At 39.4% G+C, this 18140-nt stretch overlaps 1 protein-coding gene across 1 annotated transcript in view; it reads right to left on the bottom strand.

Annotated features, from left to right (window-relative positions):
• Window positions 1-17840, bottom strand: part of PAH (phenylalanine hydroxylase) — a 98119-nt gene extending 80279 nt beyond the window's left edge. The window contains exons 1-2 of the mRNA XM_044280595.1: window positions 17689-17840; window positions 13688-13792 (exon numbers count right to left, since the gene is read on the bottom strand). Of these exons, the coding sequence (XP_044136530.1) occupies window positions 13688-13792; window positions 17689-17730 (147 nt within the window). The 5' untranslated portion in view covers window positions 17731-17840. The remainder of the gene's footprint in view (window positions 1-13687; window positions 13793-17688) is intronic.
• Between the last annotated feature and the right edge of the window lie 300 nt (window positions 17841-18140).

The raw sequence follows: 18140 nt of genomic DNA, 5'->3' as shown, positions 1-18140 counted from the left end.
GACATTGGGGCAGGTGACTATACAGATCAAATTTAAATAGAGCACTGAGTACTCAGCTTGGCCACCCTATTAGCTCACTGACTGATCTACCTGCTGAGTTCCCTGACTGGTGGGCCAGCTAGAACTTCTGATTGGCTGAGGGGTCAGGACTGATGTTTGGTCGGACAACTGTGCATAGTAAGCACTCATCGTCTGGCATCCCCACCAACACCAGCTCAATAATATAGTGGGCACCATGTTATACTACTCTTCTTTAGTGTTGATCACGAATATTCGAATTTCGAATTTTGTTCGCGAATATAGGTACTTCGAAAATTCGCGAATATTTCGAATATAGTTATATATATTCGTAATTTCGAAAATTCGATTTTTCGATTTTTTTTTTTTCCGATTTTTTTTTTTCCCGTTTTTTTTTCCTTTTTTTTTTTTTTTAAATCAGTACACATGATCCCTTCCTGCTTCTAGCTTGTGGGCCAATAAGAAGGCTGCACTATACTTGACTTTAGGAGTAGTGATGAGCGGCAGGGGTCATATTCGAAAATGCCCGATTTTTTTTTCTTGAAAAAATCGGCAAGGTAATGATTGTGTAATATGCGAATTTTCGGAATTCGAATTTTCGGATTCGAATTTTTATTGCGAATTTTTTAACTTTTAGACAAAGATTATAGCACTATATTAGCTAAATTGCTCTATATTCGTTTTTTTCGAATATTCGCTATATTGCTATATATTCTTGTTTTAGAATATTACAAATATTCGAAAAACGAAGTTATAGCAATATAGTGAATATTCGAAAAAAAAACGAATATAGAGCAATTTAGCTAATATAGTGCTATAATTTTCTTTGTCTAATAGTTGTAATTTTTTTCTCATCTGAAGTTCAGATTGGAAAAAAATTACAACTATAAAAAAAGATTATAGCACTATATTAGCTAAATTATTACTCTATATTCGTTTTTTTCGAATATTCGCTATATTGCTATATATTACGAATATTCGAAAAAACAGTTATAGCAATATAGCGAATATTAGAAAAATCGAATATAGAGCAATTTAGCTAATATAGTGCTATAATCTTCTTTGTCTAATAGTTGTAAGTTGAAAAATTCGCATTAAAAATTCGAATCCGAAAATTCAAATTACGAAAATTCGCATATTACACAATCATTACTTTGCCGATTTTTTTCAAGAAAAAAAATCGCGAATTTTCGAATTTTCGAATATTCGACGAATATTCTAAAAAATATTCGCGAAATATCGCGAATTCGAATATGACCCCTGCCGCTCATCACTACTCTTCTTCTGTAGAAAGAAAAATGAATGGCAGTATGCTACTTGCCTCTGTTTGCTTATTTTTAGATGTGGTTGACCTGATGTGACAACCTATTTAGCAGTACGTCATCTCCTGATGGTTATTGAATACTGTAGTTTATTCCAGTTTGGATTACTTTCATGATTATTTTAGCTATATAGCTATTATTTAGTACACCACTCTTAGTGGTATTAGCATTTCAGATTATTGTACACATGGTTGAGTTATACTAAAACCAGACCCTTGATCCAAAGCAATTTCCAATGCAAACAGCAGAACATGCTCAGGCTTTATCCAAACAACAAGCGCTGATCAGAATGTTGACAATGTTCAGCTTGGTTAAGAGGGTGCAGAAAGCGAATGACATTTGGAGTTTTCTTTCTTACAAATAAACAAAGGGGTGGATGTGCATTCCAAATGCTCATAGGCCAGTGAGTAGACTTGGATCATTCAAACAGCTTCCCAATCAGCATGTTTGGTAAACCTAAGAACCTCCCTTAATGAATTGCTTAAGCCCTGGGCTGTGCTCAATTACATCTGTAACATATTTGCCAAAAATACATTGCATTTTTATTCTTTCATATCCATTTGTGACATCTGGAAAACATTTATTACAATGTTGTAATATCCATGTAAAATATCAACTGTTACATATACATTAAAACTCTCATATAAATTTAGCTGTGACAAAAAATACGGATGACATCCTTGTGCATTCCATATTTTGTATAACGGAACAGCTGGCCCCTAATAGAACAGTACTATCCTTGTCCGTAATGCGGACAATAATAGGACATGTTCTATTTTTTGGCGGAACGGAAATATGGACATACGGAAACGGAATGCACACGGAGTACCTTCAGTTTATTTTTGTGGACCCATTAAAATGAATGGTTCTGCATACGGTCCCCAAAACAAACGGAACGGAAACAAAAAGAAAATATGTTTGTGTGCATGAGCCCTTATAGTAACCATTTTTGGACATAGTAAACATGGACAGTAATAAATGTATTGTAGGATACAATGTATCATAGCATTCACAGCATTCACTAATACTGAACCAAGGTCAGAGTGGCGTGCCGGGTGGGGGGGGGGGGGGGGATCTGCCCCTGGTGCTGACTTTCACAGGGATGCCAGGCCCAGAAGCAATGAGCTCTTCTATCAATACAGATGGAAGCGCTGATTGATGGAGCGCTGACTCCCACATACTGCGGCGGGGCACGAGAGCGCATAGTTCCCTTCCTGCCCCGCCGCTGATCACCGCCATAGGCTTCAGGCCTAGTAGGCCTGAGGCCTATGCGGTAGTGAAATCCAGGCACAGGCATGCGCAAAGACGTAATTGCGTTTGCCTGTGCCGGGACTCAGCAAAACAGTGAAGTGTGCGTGCCTTCCTCTGCGAGCAAGCGCCTGGACATAGGTGAGTATTTAGCTTTTAGATTTTTTTTTCATTTTTTATTTTATGTGTCAACTTTGGGGGACACAGGAGGACATGTGGGGGGGAAATATTATGGTGGGATACTGTGTGGGGGCAAATTATTATGGGAGGAATTACTATGTGGGGGCAATAATTATGGGAGGGATTAATATGTTGGGGGCAAATTACTATATGGGGCAATGTGGGGGAACTACTGTGTGGGGCAAATTACTATATGGGGTAGTGGGGGTAGTGTGGGGCAAATTAATATATGGGGCAGCGTGGGGGAAACTACTGTGTGGGGGGCACTACTGTGTGCGGGCAGTGTTGGGGACACTACTGTATGGGGGCAATGTGGGGCAATTACTATATGGGGTAGTGTAGGGCAAATTACTATATGGGGCAGTGTGGGCCAAATTACTATTTGGGGCAGTGTGGGGCAAATTACTGTGTGGGGGCAGTGTGGGGGAAATTACTATATGGGGCAGTGTGTGGAAAATTACTATATGGGGTAGTGGGAGGAAAATTACTATATGGGGTAGTGGGAGGAAAATTACTGTGTCGGGGCAGTGTGGGGGAAATTACTATATGGGGCAGTGTGGGGCAAATAACTATATGGGGGCCGTGTGGGGGAAATTACTGTGTGGGGGCAGTGTGTGGGAAAATAATTGTGTGGGGGCAACTACTGTGTGGGGTGCACTACTATGTGGGGGCGGTGTGGGGCAAATTACTTTATGGGGCAGTGTGGGGCAAATTACTATATGGGTCAGTGTAGGGAAAATTACTGTGTGGGGGAAATTACTATATGGGGGTAGTGTGTGGAAAACTACTTTATGGGGGCAGTGTGGGGGAAATTACTATATGGGGGCAGTGTGGGGGAAATTACTGTGTGGGGAAATTACTATATGGGGGCAGCGTGGGGGGTGTTGCTATTGGGGAGGCACTGTAGGGGCAATTCTATTATTTCTGAGGACACTATACAGGGATTATTGCCTAGAGCACAATATAGGGTGTTATTATTACTAGGGGCACTCTAGGGGACATTATAACTGCTGTAGACACTATAGGGACATTTGGGGTAATTTATCAAACTGGTGTAAAGTAGAACTGGCTTAGTTGCCCATAGCAGCCAATCAGATTCCACCATTCATTTTTGACAGCTTTTTTGGAAATCCAGTTCTACTTTAAACCAGTTTGATAAATGACCCCAATTATGTCTACTAGGGTCCCTATTTTTTCAGCAGTATAGTACCTGGGGCATTGGGGGGCACAACCGGCACAGTATTGGGGGTACAGCAGGATGGGAAAGTTGATGGAAAAATTGATAAATCTAACGTGTCTGTGTTACAAACTCTGTAGAGACGAGATGCGGCTGAAAGAATTTGTCATGGCGGTCTAACAGAGCATGTGTTGTTCTTTTTTACCAATACTTGTTCAATTAACAGCATTTCCAAGACAGTAAACCCATTTTTTTTTTATTCTATAGCAGAGATGTACAACCTTTTCTGGCCTGAGGTCCACATTCTCAGATTAAACCAATCCTAAGAGCTACATTAAAATGTAAGGCTCATGTACACAGACTTACTTTTTTCATTTACGTTCCGTTTTTTTACAGGTCCGTATGTGGAACCATTCATTTCAATGAGTCCGCTAAAAAAAAACTGACATTTCCGCATGTCTGCATGTCTGTTCCGCAAAAAATATATGTCCTATTCTTGTCTGTTTTGTGGACAAGGGCAGGTATTGTTAGAATGAATCCACAAAAAAACAAACAAACGATGCAACACGGATCTCACACAGTCATGTGAACGAGCCCTTATACAAAATCTTTCACCACCTCCCTATTAAATTGTTTGCAAAATAAAACATTATTTTGATCCACTGCTTCATTCTCAAATTATACTTTTTCTTAATATGCAAATTAGGCCTTTGGTGCAGTGAGGGCATCATCATTGCTTTTGTTGCACCCAAGCTCCACAGCTTTCTGTGGCCAGACTAACTCACTTCTTTGACAAGGCCAGGCAGTGGCAAGGGAGTGAGCAGTAAATTCAACCCCAATCCAAAGTGCTCCAATTGCCCAAAAAAGTTATGGATGGTATTCTGGGGTCTACTAGGACTGTATGCAACTCATTTCAACTGCTTTAATACTAAGCCATCATTAGCAATCTTAAAGTGACAGCAATATATACAACTATGGATAAAGTCATGACTGCTAGTGGTGACAAACAGCCTCTGCACTGTAGGATTTTTTTACTGGCCTGGAAAAGTTTTGCTTTAGCAACAAATGCCTGCCTGTGTCTATACACATACACTGCCTAGAGTCATGTGATCCTCCTTCCTCAAGTTTCCTGTTTTCTGATCTGAAAAATGTTGATAAGTTTATCCGAATAGAAGAAAAAAAAAATAAGATTTGGATTTGACCTGAATTTTTGGAATATTCTATTTAAATTTATTTTGAATCGATTTACTCATCTCTAATGTATTTTTCTGGCTGGCTATATAATAAAGTTATGATTTGATTACAATTTGCATTGTGTTGGCATTTTTGCTTGGTGATATACCTGCTATTTATACTAGCATTTAACATATTCCCTTCACAACAGCAGTAAACTGACAATGGATTACCAACTGTATCTACCATATAGAAAAGTTTTATCACTCTGTACTGACTGCTACAGAAGGACAATATTTTGTATATACTTTTATGTGGTAGAGAACTATGGAAATGAAAAAAGAAAATCCAAAAATTCTAAGAAAAATGTTTTCTATGTATAGTGGTGTGGGGAGGATATCATCGGGGGACTATTTGAAGTCAGTTTTGCTTAACTCTGCATAAGTCTGCAAGTCTTACACTTTTGTCTAGAAATATTACTCCAGTTTTCTACACCATCCCCTACTGGAACCCTACTGGAGTGACTATGGGACTCTAGTAATAAATCTGGAGTTAAGCTAATTAACATAGCTAACCACACCCACTTTTCAAAACTGCAGTGAGTGGTGAAAAAATGCAAGTTTCAACATTTGTGTGCAATTAACTCCAAAAAGTAACAGAAGCCCTATTTTGTGACTTTTTGAAGACAGAATTCTGGAGTGCTGACAAATTAGTCCCGTAAAAAAAAAAAATCCCAAATTCTAAAATAATATATTTACCATTAATACAATAGTTAATTTTCTGATGATGCATGAGTGGTCCCTTTATTGTTTTCAAGGGACAGCACATATGAGTTGGGTGCTGCATGGTACTGTAGCTCTCTTGACTGTTGCTGAACTGCAGTACTACTGTAAAACTGATCTCCAGATTTAAATGTATAAATTAGAAAGCTATATATCAATCTGCTCAGCTCTTCCTGCTGTTATGGCACAGTGTGCTAAATACATGCCACACTGAACACAGAAGGGAAGGGAAAAGATATTAGGCCTGGAACCGAGGGAAAGGGAAATGGTCACACCTAGTGAGTCCCTACGCCGAGCCATGACTGCTATCAGTATGAACAGACCTAGAAGGTAGAAATGTTCATATGCAGGAACCTAAGCCCTATCTAACCCTAACAGGGTCCTGCAGATAGTGTCAGGACACAGATGGCCTATTTCTTCCTAGATGAAGGAATAAGAGACTTCCCCTCAGGCCTAATATTATCAGGTAGGGGAAAACAACAAACAACAAAGAAGATAAACTTAACTTCCAGAAGTATGTGGATGAGCAGGAACTCAGACAGAACCAACACCAGGACTTGCACAAACAAGGAGCTATCAACCGCATAGCATGATGGGTGAGGCCGGACTAAATAGAGGGGAAGGAATTACCACTTAAGCTACACCTGAGACAAGAGGTGTGGTCATCCCCAGCAACAACACAGAAAGGTGAATCCAAAGAGTCTGTCAATCACATCCAGCCAGTCTCCTCGATGTTCTAGTCCCTGTCACAGACAGGACCATGACACCTGCTGTACAACATACTACATGAAGATTGCACTGCATTTTGTAGTCAGTTTGTCTTTAACTGTCTTTTAACATGTAAATGACTACAGCATTGTGCACTATTGTATCTAATGGGAACTATATTTCAGTTTTTTTTAATCTAGTTCTGTTTTTGCATAAAAAATTTGCAGTTTTAAAAAATATTTAGCACCAGTTCTCACAACTGGGGCATAATGTTTTTAATATCCAGATTTCAAGTGTGACATGCTTTGAAGTTACTGTTTACCATGCAGTCAGTAGACTTGAGAGTCTGCAGATAGTGGAATGACCTTTTTAATGTCCTTCAAAAATATCTGATTTACAACACAAATATTTACTGAAGAGTTTATAGACTTTCTTCTAAAGGAAATTTCTTCATTGCACATAAACAGAACAGATTTCAAAATCAAATGCTCGGCCACGTGTTTTTGTGTGTTTTTCACTCCCCGCATTCCCAACTTTTTTATTTTTCTATTCACATAGCCTTATAATGGCTTATTTTTGGCGGAAAAAGTTGTACTTTCTAATGCCACCATTTACTGTTGCATGCCATGTAGTAGGAAGCGGTAAAAAAATTCCAAATGGGGTAGAATTGGGAAAAAAACGCAATTCTAATAAAGGTTTTTATTTTTATTTATTTTACACTGTACACTATGCAGTAAAATTGACCTGTTTTCTTCATTCTCCAGGTCACTACGGTTACAATTATTCCACACTTGTATAATTTTTATTGCGTTTTAATATTAAAAAAAAAAATTAAAACCTTTGAGGGAAAAAATAACATTTTATAGCCATATTCTGACCGGAGCTGTGTGAGGGCACATTTTTTGTGGGATGATCTGTTCTTTTTCAGTGATACCAATTTGAAGTGTGTGCGACTTTTTGATCACTTTTTATAAAAAAATGATTAGGTAGTTGGAGTGACAAAAAATGGCAATTGGCTGTTTTTATTTTTTTTCCCGTTACGCCATTTGCCGTATGCCATTAATATTGTTATATTTTAATTGTATGGGCATTTTCGAACGCGGCACTGCCCATGATGTTTATTTTTTTTATTGTTCTAGTATTTTTATTTTTATTAAAGGGGGGTGATATGAACTTTTAGTTTTTTTTTACATTACATTTACATTTGTAAGAACTTTTTTTTTACTTTTTTCTCAACTTTTTTAAAGTCACGTGCTTGCGAGAGCCATGTTTGGGGTCCTTAAAGGGTTAACCTGATAGCACTATAGCTCTTGCATGCACACAAAACTATATACTATGTAAACATTTATTTTAGATTTAGAGATTTAAAGAATAAAGTTCTAGTTTGAAAAAAAATTATCTACAATAGGGATTAATAGAGCCCTGTGTTTCACGTAAAAAAATTAAAAGCTAAACAAATAATGTGCTTACTATGTTGTATGGAGTATTATGATTACAGGAATACCAAATACTGTTTTGTAATATTTTATAGTAAGTTACAAATTAATTAATTTATAAATGAATTTACAAATTAATTTTATTTAACTTTTTTTGCACTATTATTTTAGCAACTAACTATTCTGGGAGTAAAACCTCAGGCTTTCTGTATAGCAGGCAACAGCTAACCCACTACTATCCTAAAGATTTACTTTTCTGTGCCTAAATAGTATTACTGTTTACTCTACAGGCATAATGCACAGTCCAGTCAAACTATTATGACTATTATAACCATGGGCCTAGCTATAGGGGGTGCAGAGGTAGCAGTCACTAATGGGCCCAGGAGCCTGAGGGGCCCAAAGACCCTTGTGCCGCATGAGAACACACCAGAATTATAGGAAGTACATGGTGGTCAAGTTACACCTCTGGCTGGAGTGAAGGGGTTAGGTCAAGAAATTGGCATAGGGGGGTGCCGTTTCAATATATGCCTCAGGCAGCATGCAGGCTATGTGCTTCTCTTCTCCTGGCCACAAAGCACTGAGGGAAGGGGGGCCTAAGCTGAACTCTTGCAACAGGGCCCATGAGCCTTTAGTTACACCCCTGATAATAACTATGATTTTTATCACTTCCTAGCTTGGGGGGTATACAGGTATAAGGTGTATGATAAGCTGTCTGCACACATATCTCTCATTGCTGTCATGGGTAAAAGGGCTGATTTATCAGAGTTGCAAAAAAGAATGATTACTGGCTTTTGGGCCATTTCTGAAACTGCATTTCTGAAACTGTGAGCTGTTGTGTGCTGCTGTGCTGAAAGTGTATTGGGAGTGGACAAATGCCACCATTGTGAATCAGCTATATGGAAACTGTGGCACACCATGTGCCATTGATGTGAAAAGTGAACATCAGCTATGAAGGTGCACGAGGATGGATCTACAGTTGTGTTCAAAATAATAGCAGTGTGTTTAAAAAAGAGAATAAAGCTCAAAATCCTTCTAATAGCTTTTATTTCCATACACACAAATGCATTTGGAACACTACACATTCTATTCCAAATCAAAACATGAAGAAAAATATATAACATTTGTGTTGTTCCTCTAATTTTTTTTAAAGAAAAGTGAATATTAGACAGTTCAAAAAAATTGCAGTGCTTGTATTCTTCTTTACAAACTCAAACATTCACTATATAAACTGAAAAACTTTGGAAGATTTTGCTTTCCTTGGAATCACTTAACTAATATTTAGTTGTATAGCCACAGTTTCTGAGAACTGCTGTACATCTGTATTGCATGGAGTCAACCAACTTCTGGCCCCTGTGAACAGGTATTCCAACCCAGGATGATTGGACTACGTTCCACAGTTCTTCTCTATTTCTTGGTTTTGCCTCAGAAACTGCATTTTTGATGTCACCCCACAAGTTTTCTATTGGATTAAGATCCGGGGATTGGGCTGACCACTCCATAACGTCAATCTTGTTGGTCTGGAACCAAGATGTTGCACGTGTACTGGTGCTTTTGGGGTTGTTGTCTTGTTGGAACACCCATTTTAAGGGCATTTCCTCTTCAGCATAAGGCAGCATGACCTCTTCAAGTATTCTGATGTATTCAAACTGATCCATGATCCCTGGTATGCGATAAATAGGCCCAACACCGTAGTATGAGAAACATCCCATATCATGATGCTTGCACCACCATGCTTCACTGTCTTCACAGTGTACTGTGGCTTGAGGTCAGTGTTTGGGGGTCATCTGACAAACTGTCTTCGGCCACTAGACCCAAAAAGAACAATCTTACTTTTATCAGTCCACAAAATGTTTCTTTAGGCCAGTCAATGTGCTCTTTGGCAAATTGTAACCTCTTCAGCATGTCTTTTTTTCAACAGTGGGACTTTGCAGGGGCTTCTTGCAGATAGCTTTGGCTTTACATAGGCGTCTTCTAATTGTAACAGTACTGACAGGTAACTTTAGACCTTCTTTGATCTTCCTGGAGCTGATTGTTGGCTGAGTCCTTGCCATTTTGGCTATTCTTCTATCCATTCGAATGGTAGTTTTTCGCTTTCACTTCTTTCAGGTTTTGGTTGCCATTTTAAAGAATTTGCAACCATTTTACCTGAGCAGCCTATCATTTTCTGCACTTCTTTATATGCTTTCCCCTCTCAAATCCACTTTTTAATCAAGGTACGCTATTCTTCTGAACAATGTCTGAAATGACCAATTTTCCTCAGAATTTCAGAGAGAAATGCACTGTAACTGGAATGTACAACAATTGCTGCCTTCCTTCCTTAAATAAGGGCAATAATTGCCACCTGTTTTTCAAAGAATGAATGACCTCACTAATTGAACTCCACACTGCTATTATTTTGAACATACCCCTTTCAATTAGTGATTGAATTACAGAGAATCAGCAGCATGCATGTCATGACTGTTGGGTCTGTTGGGTTTCTATTACTCTACTACACCTGCTTGTAAATTATTTGCCATGTAGAAATATCATTTCTACCAAAAACAGTGATTGATTAGGTTAGTGTGTCACGGCCTATGGTGTACGCTGTGACACTGTTGCCACACTTGCGGTTTCCCGCGGCAACGTGTTGCTGTGACAGCATGTGGTGGCAGTGTCTCGGCCTTCTGGGTGATTGCCCTGACATGGTTGCCACGCATGCTGTTGCGAGTGGTTACCTGTTTGGTAGGCTTGTGTGTGCATGTCCCCTTTAAGTTGTAGCCTCCCTCTCTCTGGTGCTGTAAGGGTTTACTCCCTGACTGGGTGTGGCTGCTTGGGCTATTTAGCCTCTGCCGGATGCCTGAAGCTCAGGGTTCCTCCAGCCTTGGTGTATGCTGGTGGTTCACTGTTCCTGGCTTTTTCCATCTGTCCAGTGAGGGCCACCCTTGTGGTGATACTGTCAACACAATTGATGGTTCACACCATAACACAAGCGACAGAACCACTGAGATGTGGACGAGGTGAGACCCAAACCCAAGTGCCAGTTCACACCAACTGCAACCTCTGTTACAGAAAACTGCACTGTAACAGGATTCCTCTTTCACCCTCCCTCCGGAGGATAAGCATGTGCGCCAGAAAATGGCAGACGACACATGCTGGGCCTCTTCCGAAAGGGAAATCCTGTTACACTGCAGGATAGAGGATAACTAGAAAAGTGGGCACAGGTCCTATAACAGACGAGCATTTCTATTTTAGTTTGACACATATTTTGGGCCAGATTTAACATTTTTATCTTATTTATTTATATATTTTTTACACCCAAAGAAAACCTTTAAGGATAGGGAATGTGAAAAGGTCCAACAGCTATGACACGACAGGTGATAAGTGTCTGATTTATGAGGTTCTGACTGCTGGGAACCCCATGATCAAGGGAACATGGTCTTAAGACCCTTGTGTACATAGATTAGCGGTAATGTAATTAAATGTTTCATTATGGTAGGACAACCCTTTTAAATATACTGTAGATTATATGCAATCTGAGGAGGTTAAGATTTGGTAAATTTTATGCCAGACATTTATGGTTAAAGGGTTTGTCTCACTTCAGTAAATGGCATTTATCATGCAAATAATACAAGGCACTTACTAATGTATTACACTGGATTACACTGTGGTAATACCCACGGATACGTGCTGTGTATAATGTGATGGAAAGGAGGCAACATGGACAATCACAATACATTGTAGTAGGTGCCTTGTATTAACCTTCTCTACATGACAAATGCCAATTGCTGAAGTGAGAAGACCCCTTTAACCCCTTTAAGTGTGATACACTTAATAGGGTTAGGCATAAATGTCTTGGTGTGTGCATTGCGTGTTTCCTATGTGTGATTGGTGTGTGCTATATATGATCTATGTATCAGTGGTGTATGTGCAGTATGTGACATATGCATCAGTGGCGTGTGAGCCACGCATAAGTGTCTTGTGTCCCACATCTGTCCAATGCGTGATTGGTGTGCGCTGCATGTGTCTTGTTTCTGTCTGACTTAAGTGCAGGATAACCATATATGTGTAAATTCTGCCACATGTATGTTTGTGCATTTTGCTGTGAGTGTCTGCCATCATACTTCATCTTTAATATTTCTGTTATCACTGTAAGGGCTCATGAACACGACCGTTGGATGTTTTGCAGTCTGCAAATTGCGGATCCACAAAACATGGATACCGGGTGTGTGCATTCCACATTATGTGGAACAGAACAGCCGGGCCCTAATAGAACAGTCCTATGCTTGTCTGTAATGTGGACAATAAGAGGACACGTTCTATCATTTTGCAGAACGGCCATGCGGACATACAGAAATGGAATGCACACAGAGTCATTTAAAAAAAAAAAATTCTGCAGCCCCATTGAAGTAAAGTAAACGGTACGGACATGGAAAAAAAATAAGTTAGTGTGCAGGAGCCCTAAGGTGGGCCCCTAGAAATAGTTACACTGGTGGGCCCTAAGTACCCCAGTCCGACACTGATCACGTCAATGCCTCAGCCACGTAATCAGAGCGAAGCAGGGAGCAGCATTGCTGGAATGGCAAATGAATATTGGGTCTTTTATTATTTTATGCCTCCCCCTTCCCCTTGGCTAGATTTTTCTGATTGGAGTCAACCCCTTTACCTGTATGACACATTATTTTTAAAGCGCTAAGGCCCCTTTCACACGAGCGAGTTTTCCGCACGGGTGCAATGCGTGACGTGAACGCATTGTGCCCGCACTGAATCCTGACACATTCATTTCAATGTTATTTTTCACGCATCAGTTCTGCGTTGCGTTAAAATCGCAGCATGTTCTATATTCTGCGTGCAACAGATCTGCAACAGAGCCTTCAATGCCAATGTAATTTCTACAAAGTAATCTACATTCTTCATAGTATATACCAGGGATGAGTAATCTCCGGCACTCATGTTGTTGTGAAATTTCAACTCTCAGCATGCACACTTGCTCAGCTCTTGAAACTTCCACAGAAGTCAGTAGAGCATGCTGGGGGCTTGAAGTTTCACAACGACTAAAGTGCCAGAGGTTGCTGACCCCTGGTAGATGTTCTTTTCAAGTCAGTATTTTGTAGTAATCACATAACATTTAAGTTGTAGGATACTCTTTAGTGATATCTTTTTTTTGTTTTCTATATTTCTATTTGGGCCTAACCACAACAGCTAATATGAATTGTAGTTGAAAACCATTAGCTGGGATAGCACATCCATAAAACACAATACAGTAAATGGCATTCACAGCATAATGTCCTCCAACATTAACCAAATATTTAATTTATAAATTGAGATGAGAAAAAATTGAAAAAATGACCTGCATTTTGCCAATCAGCTAATTTCCTACTGCAAAGCTGTATTTGTTGCTGGGAATATTCAGATCCATAGGTGAATTCATGGCATAACAGGATATTTGCATGTCAGCAAAACCTGACCGGAAAGTTGTCAGAACTTATTAATAAGATTAAAAAAAAAAATTCTCCATATTTACCATCCAAACAACCACAATTTGGAAGTATAGTAATCAGCCACAATTAGATGGCATTCACCAGTAAATGTATCTGTCAACCTGCAGCTAGAGGCATTACATAGTAATAGAAACAATATGGACAAGAAGAGCACATGTATCCATACCTCAAATATGCGCAGCACCCTGGCCAGTGCTCCAACCTCTTCTTTGAGGGAAAAGATCAAAGAGATCCTGTTGTCTTTAGTACTTTCTTCAATATAATTGGACTCCTGTGTAAAGAGGATGCTTTATTAACTACTGGGAAGACCTTATAAATGTAAGAAGAAACTGTTTAACATTTATTTCCTTGGAAAGTTACATTTGAACATGGTTCACATAGGAGAATTACAATGACCCTGATTAATAAAATGCAAGTGTCCCTCTAACTACTACAGTATGCATAGAGCCATAGAAAACACACCTCTGCAAAAGATAACGCACAAATATCACATTTTATTGTAATCCAACAAAACTATTAAAATCCAACCAGGGCAAAGAAAGCAAAATAGGCGTTCAAGATAAAGATTATTTCTAAACCAGGATAACTGTGAGAAACATTAAGGTATACTGAAACCCCTCGGTAGTACTTGATGTATCTTAATTATATATTTTCTGTAGATCTTGTTAATATGTTTTGTATACTTTTCATTTCTTTAGGCACTGTCTATCATTAAGCCAATGGTTATATTTGTTAACATTTTTTATTTATTTTATTATCTTTTGTGTGGTATAACGCTTTATTTGCATAGGTGTACTACTGCATGTCTGTCAAAAGTATGCCACATTTATGCTCCACAGTGGTGTAACTAGAACTGACTGGGCCGGTCCACGGCAATTTTTTGAACACCCAGTCCCCTAAATGCTAAATATTTAAGTCTCTTCTCTGCCTGCGGCTGCCTCTGCTCTTCGGGCGGCCCTGTGTCTAGGCACGCACTACCATGTGACTTCATGCACAGCATCAGGTCATAGTGCTGTCCTATGCACACTACGTCCCATTCGGTGAAGCTGTGCACTGCCAGGACTTAGTGCAGTGTAAGCTCCCAGGGGAGAAGACCAGGGAACAATGAGTAATACCTGTGCTAGGACTAGGAGCGCGATACTCACCGCTCCCTGGGCCTGAAAATTAATCCATTTATCCTCCTCCCTCGTCCCTTCCTGAGTTTGGGCTCCGTAGCAGCTGCTTCCCCTGCTTCCATGGTAGCTACGCCACTGATGCGCTATTATTCCACAGACAGTGCAAATACAAAATCTGAAGTCAATGACTAGTGCTAGCGGGGAGACAATAAATGTTAGATCAGTGGGGCTCCTACCTCTCAGCTGTTTCCATTACTCCCATAGAGTCTGAATGAAGCATTGACATGCACACTCGATCACTACGCCCCTCAAACTTTTTCTTGCTGTGGTAATGATCATCTGATGTTTCAACTGTTAGAGATTCCAGCAGTTAGACCCCCACCAATTTAACATTCCTTAGTTCACCTCCATTGAATAGATGATAAATGCATGTGGCTGGATTTACCCTTTAATTAGACTTTAAAGGGGTTTTCAGAGACATTTATACTGATGACCTATCCTCTAGATAGGTCATCAGTATCTGATCGGTGGAGGTCCAACACCCAGGACCCCCATCGATCAGCTGTTTGAGAAGGAAGCTCAGCCTAAGCCATGTGACATCATTTTCATCAGTCACAGTCATCAGCCTAGCTGCAGCTCAGTCCCATTGACGTGAATGTACAGTGCTACAATGTACAACGCTGTGCTTTGTGAGCTGAGAGAAGGTCATGGTACTACTGAGGGTCCTGGGTGTCAGACACCCACCTATCAGATAGAGATGGCCTATCAAGAGGATGGGTAATCTGTAGAAAAGTCTTGGAAAACCCCAATATTGCTCCATTTTTTTTACAAACCAATATTCAGACAATCATGTTTTGAAATCTATAGGAGAACCTTCCACAAGTAAGGTCTCTGATCAATATACATGTTTATGGATGCTATTCATATGAAAAGGATAGACTGCATAGAAGTTAATGATCATACCACACAGCATGGTCGTGTCATGGTTGTGACATAAGCACTCTGCATTTGAGTTTCACATAGCCCGCGTGGGCTCTAGTTAAACTAATTGGGACCGCACTGTTTAGTCAGTCTGTATTGTTAGTGTCACATACAATTAGGGCTAGCTATAGCCTGTATGGCCACATGGTAATCGATCCCAGCGTGGCAACAGTGCAACCATGACACAATCGTCGTGCTATGTGGTCACACCTTAAAAGTGAAAATAACCCGCAGAGAGTTAATATGTAAAAGTTTTTAAGTATGTAATGGAAGGTGCTCTGTAGTAAGTAGAGGTAGCATCTAAGTACCCTAAGAAAATGCTTCAAATCAAATAAATTGTTGCTTTTTTCATAGCCTTTGCTCTGCAATCTGTTATCAATATATGCCAAAAAGTGGCGTATATCTGTTAGTAAATGACCATTTTCTGGTGATACATTGACACATTTCCTTTAAACATAAAAAATATATATATATTTGCGGGTCTGGTGAATATAGCCTTTTCTATTTTTATACGCCTTTGAGGTGCTGTGGAATTTTTTTCGTTTATCTATTGGAGGTGGATCGCCTTCACAGCCGCTGGCACTCCGTCCGTATCCCATAGAGAGGTGCCCACACCTTTCTACCTTTTTATATATATATATATATATCTATATATCTGCTCCATAGCTCTACCCAACAATAGTTACCGTTTACACTGTGTAAATAAATGAGAAGATCTAAGTCATCACACTTAGCTGACTCTTTTCTTCAATTTTCCGGTATAAAAGTATTTCCTAGCTCTAGCCAGCAATGATTGTGATGTGCACATTGAGAAAAGACTACACATAAAACTGAACTTAAAGAAGGGTTTTGGCACTTTTATACTGATGGCATACACTCAGGGTAGCCCATCAATTTCCAATTGGCAGGGATCCAACACTCTGCACGCCACTGAAGAGCTGTTCTGCAGTAGCTCTGGTGGCGGACATCGGTGGCAAAACTACACAAGTCCATTGTGCAGTGGATGGAGTTGGTTATTACAGCAATGCTCTTAATGGAAGCAGCGTTACGGTAACCAGCTCCACAGTGGATGGACTTGTGTAGTTCTGCCACTGAATTCTGCCACTAGGGCTACTACAGAACAGCTGATTGGCGGGTTGCGGGTTGTCAGACCCCAACTGAACAAATATTGATGACCTATCGTGAAGACAGGCCCTCTATAAAAGTACTGGAATATCCATCTAATGTAAATCATATGACTTATGTGCACATTGATAACATAATACTTGAAGATGTGGTGCATATGTTCTGTATACCATTTCAAGCATACCAATTTTACTCTTTGTTGGTTCTTAGGCAAACTAGACCAGTACCGTGCATGGGGAGTTATCTGCAACAATAACCTTATTATTCTTGTTGCTAGGTGGAAGGAAAATGAGCCGCAAATCGAATCTAAAATTCTGAAACTACCAAAATTTTTCAAAAATTTCTAATACTAACAAAACCAAATTTCACATGATTTAAATTGGTCAAATAAATATTAGAGAGTTTTCTAGGCAATTGGGACACTTTTAGTTTGGGTTTTATTTATTCGGACCCAGATCAAATAAGTAGGCCGATTTGGCGCCATCAGACTAAATCAAATCTTAAGAAATTGACTCATCTGTACCTGCAAATATAGGACAGAACAATCTGTTTTCTTACTGGGTTTCAGCTATTTAATACAAAGTTCAGTACACCGGTCAACTTGCAGTTTGTGTTTAATTAGTAAATATTTACTGAGGGCTATGCAGAGTTGTGCTCGTACTCGTTTTAAACCACATACAAACATTTCAACTTACTAAAACTACTAAAAACTGACAGTATTAGTAAAAACACAAAAACAACTACCTCATATTCAATAAATGATATGTTGTTATGTAACCTTTTGTACATATTGTTAGGTGAAATAAAATAACAGTACACACACATGCTATTGTACAGATGCTGAGTGTAACATAAGCAGTTTTTGCAAATTGTCTATAAACAAAAAAAATTAAAACATAAGAACTTCCTACTTTGCATGCAAAAACCCATAGTTATTCCTACTTACATATGTGTGTGTCCCATTCATTTTGCAGGTCTCTGTACTCATTCTTGTTTGAGAAATGATTCACTCAGCAGAGCAGACGTCACCTATGTGAAGGTTGAGATGCCAAAGCCAACAGGAGTGTATTTAAAGCCCTCCTCCTCTCTCAATATCGCAATCATCTATGTCAATAAAACCACTGCTTTTCCATCATGTGAGTGGCTGGATCCAGCCATCGCCTCCATACTTATCTAGTTTCATGGAAATTTACATGTGGTTCTCATAAACTAACAAATAGCAGTCACTGTAGCCTGGTTTTCATCCAAAACATATGTGGTAGATCAGTGTGGCAATGGCCGCGGTATTTACTATCTGCGTTAAGGCTGCTCTCACATGTTAAATGTTTACATGATCATGGCTTTGGAGCACTATGAGCTTTGGGTTTGTTTGGAATCACACATGAAGGTTTTCTGATG

This window comes from Bufo gargarizans, chromosome 2, assembly GCF_014858855.1.
Source record: "Bufo gargarizans isolate SCDJY-AF-19 chromosome 2, ASM1485885v1, whole genome shotgun sequence".
In the NCBI taxonomy this organism is placed as follows: Eukaryota; Metazoa; Chordata; class Amphibia; order Anura; family Bufonidae; genus Bufo; species Bufo gargarizans.
This window is presented reverse-complemented; position numbering and strand designations above follow the sequence as displayed.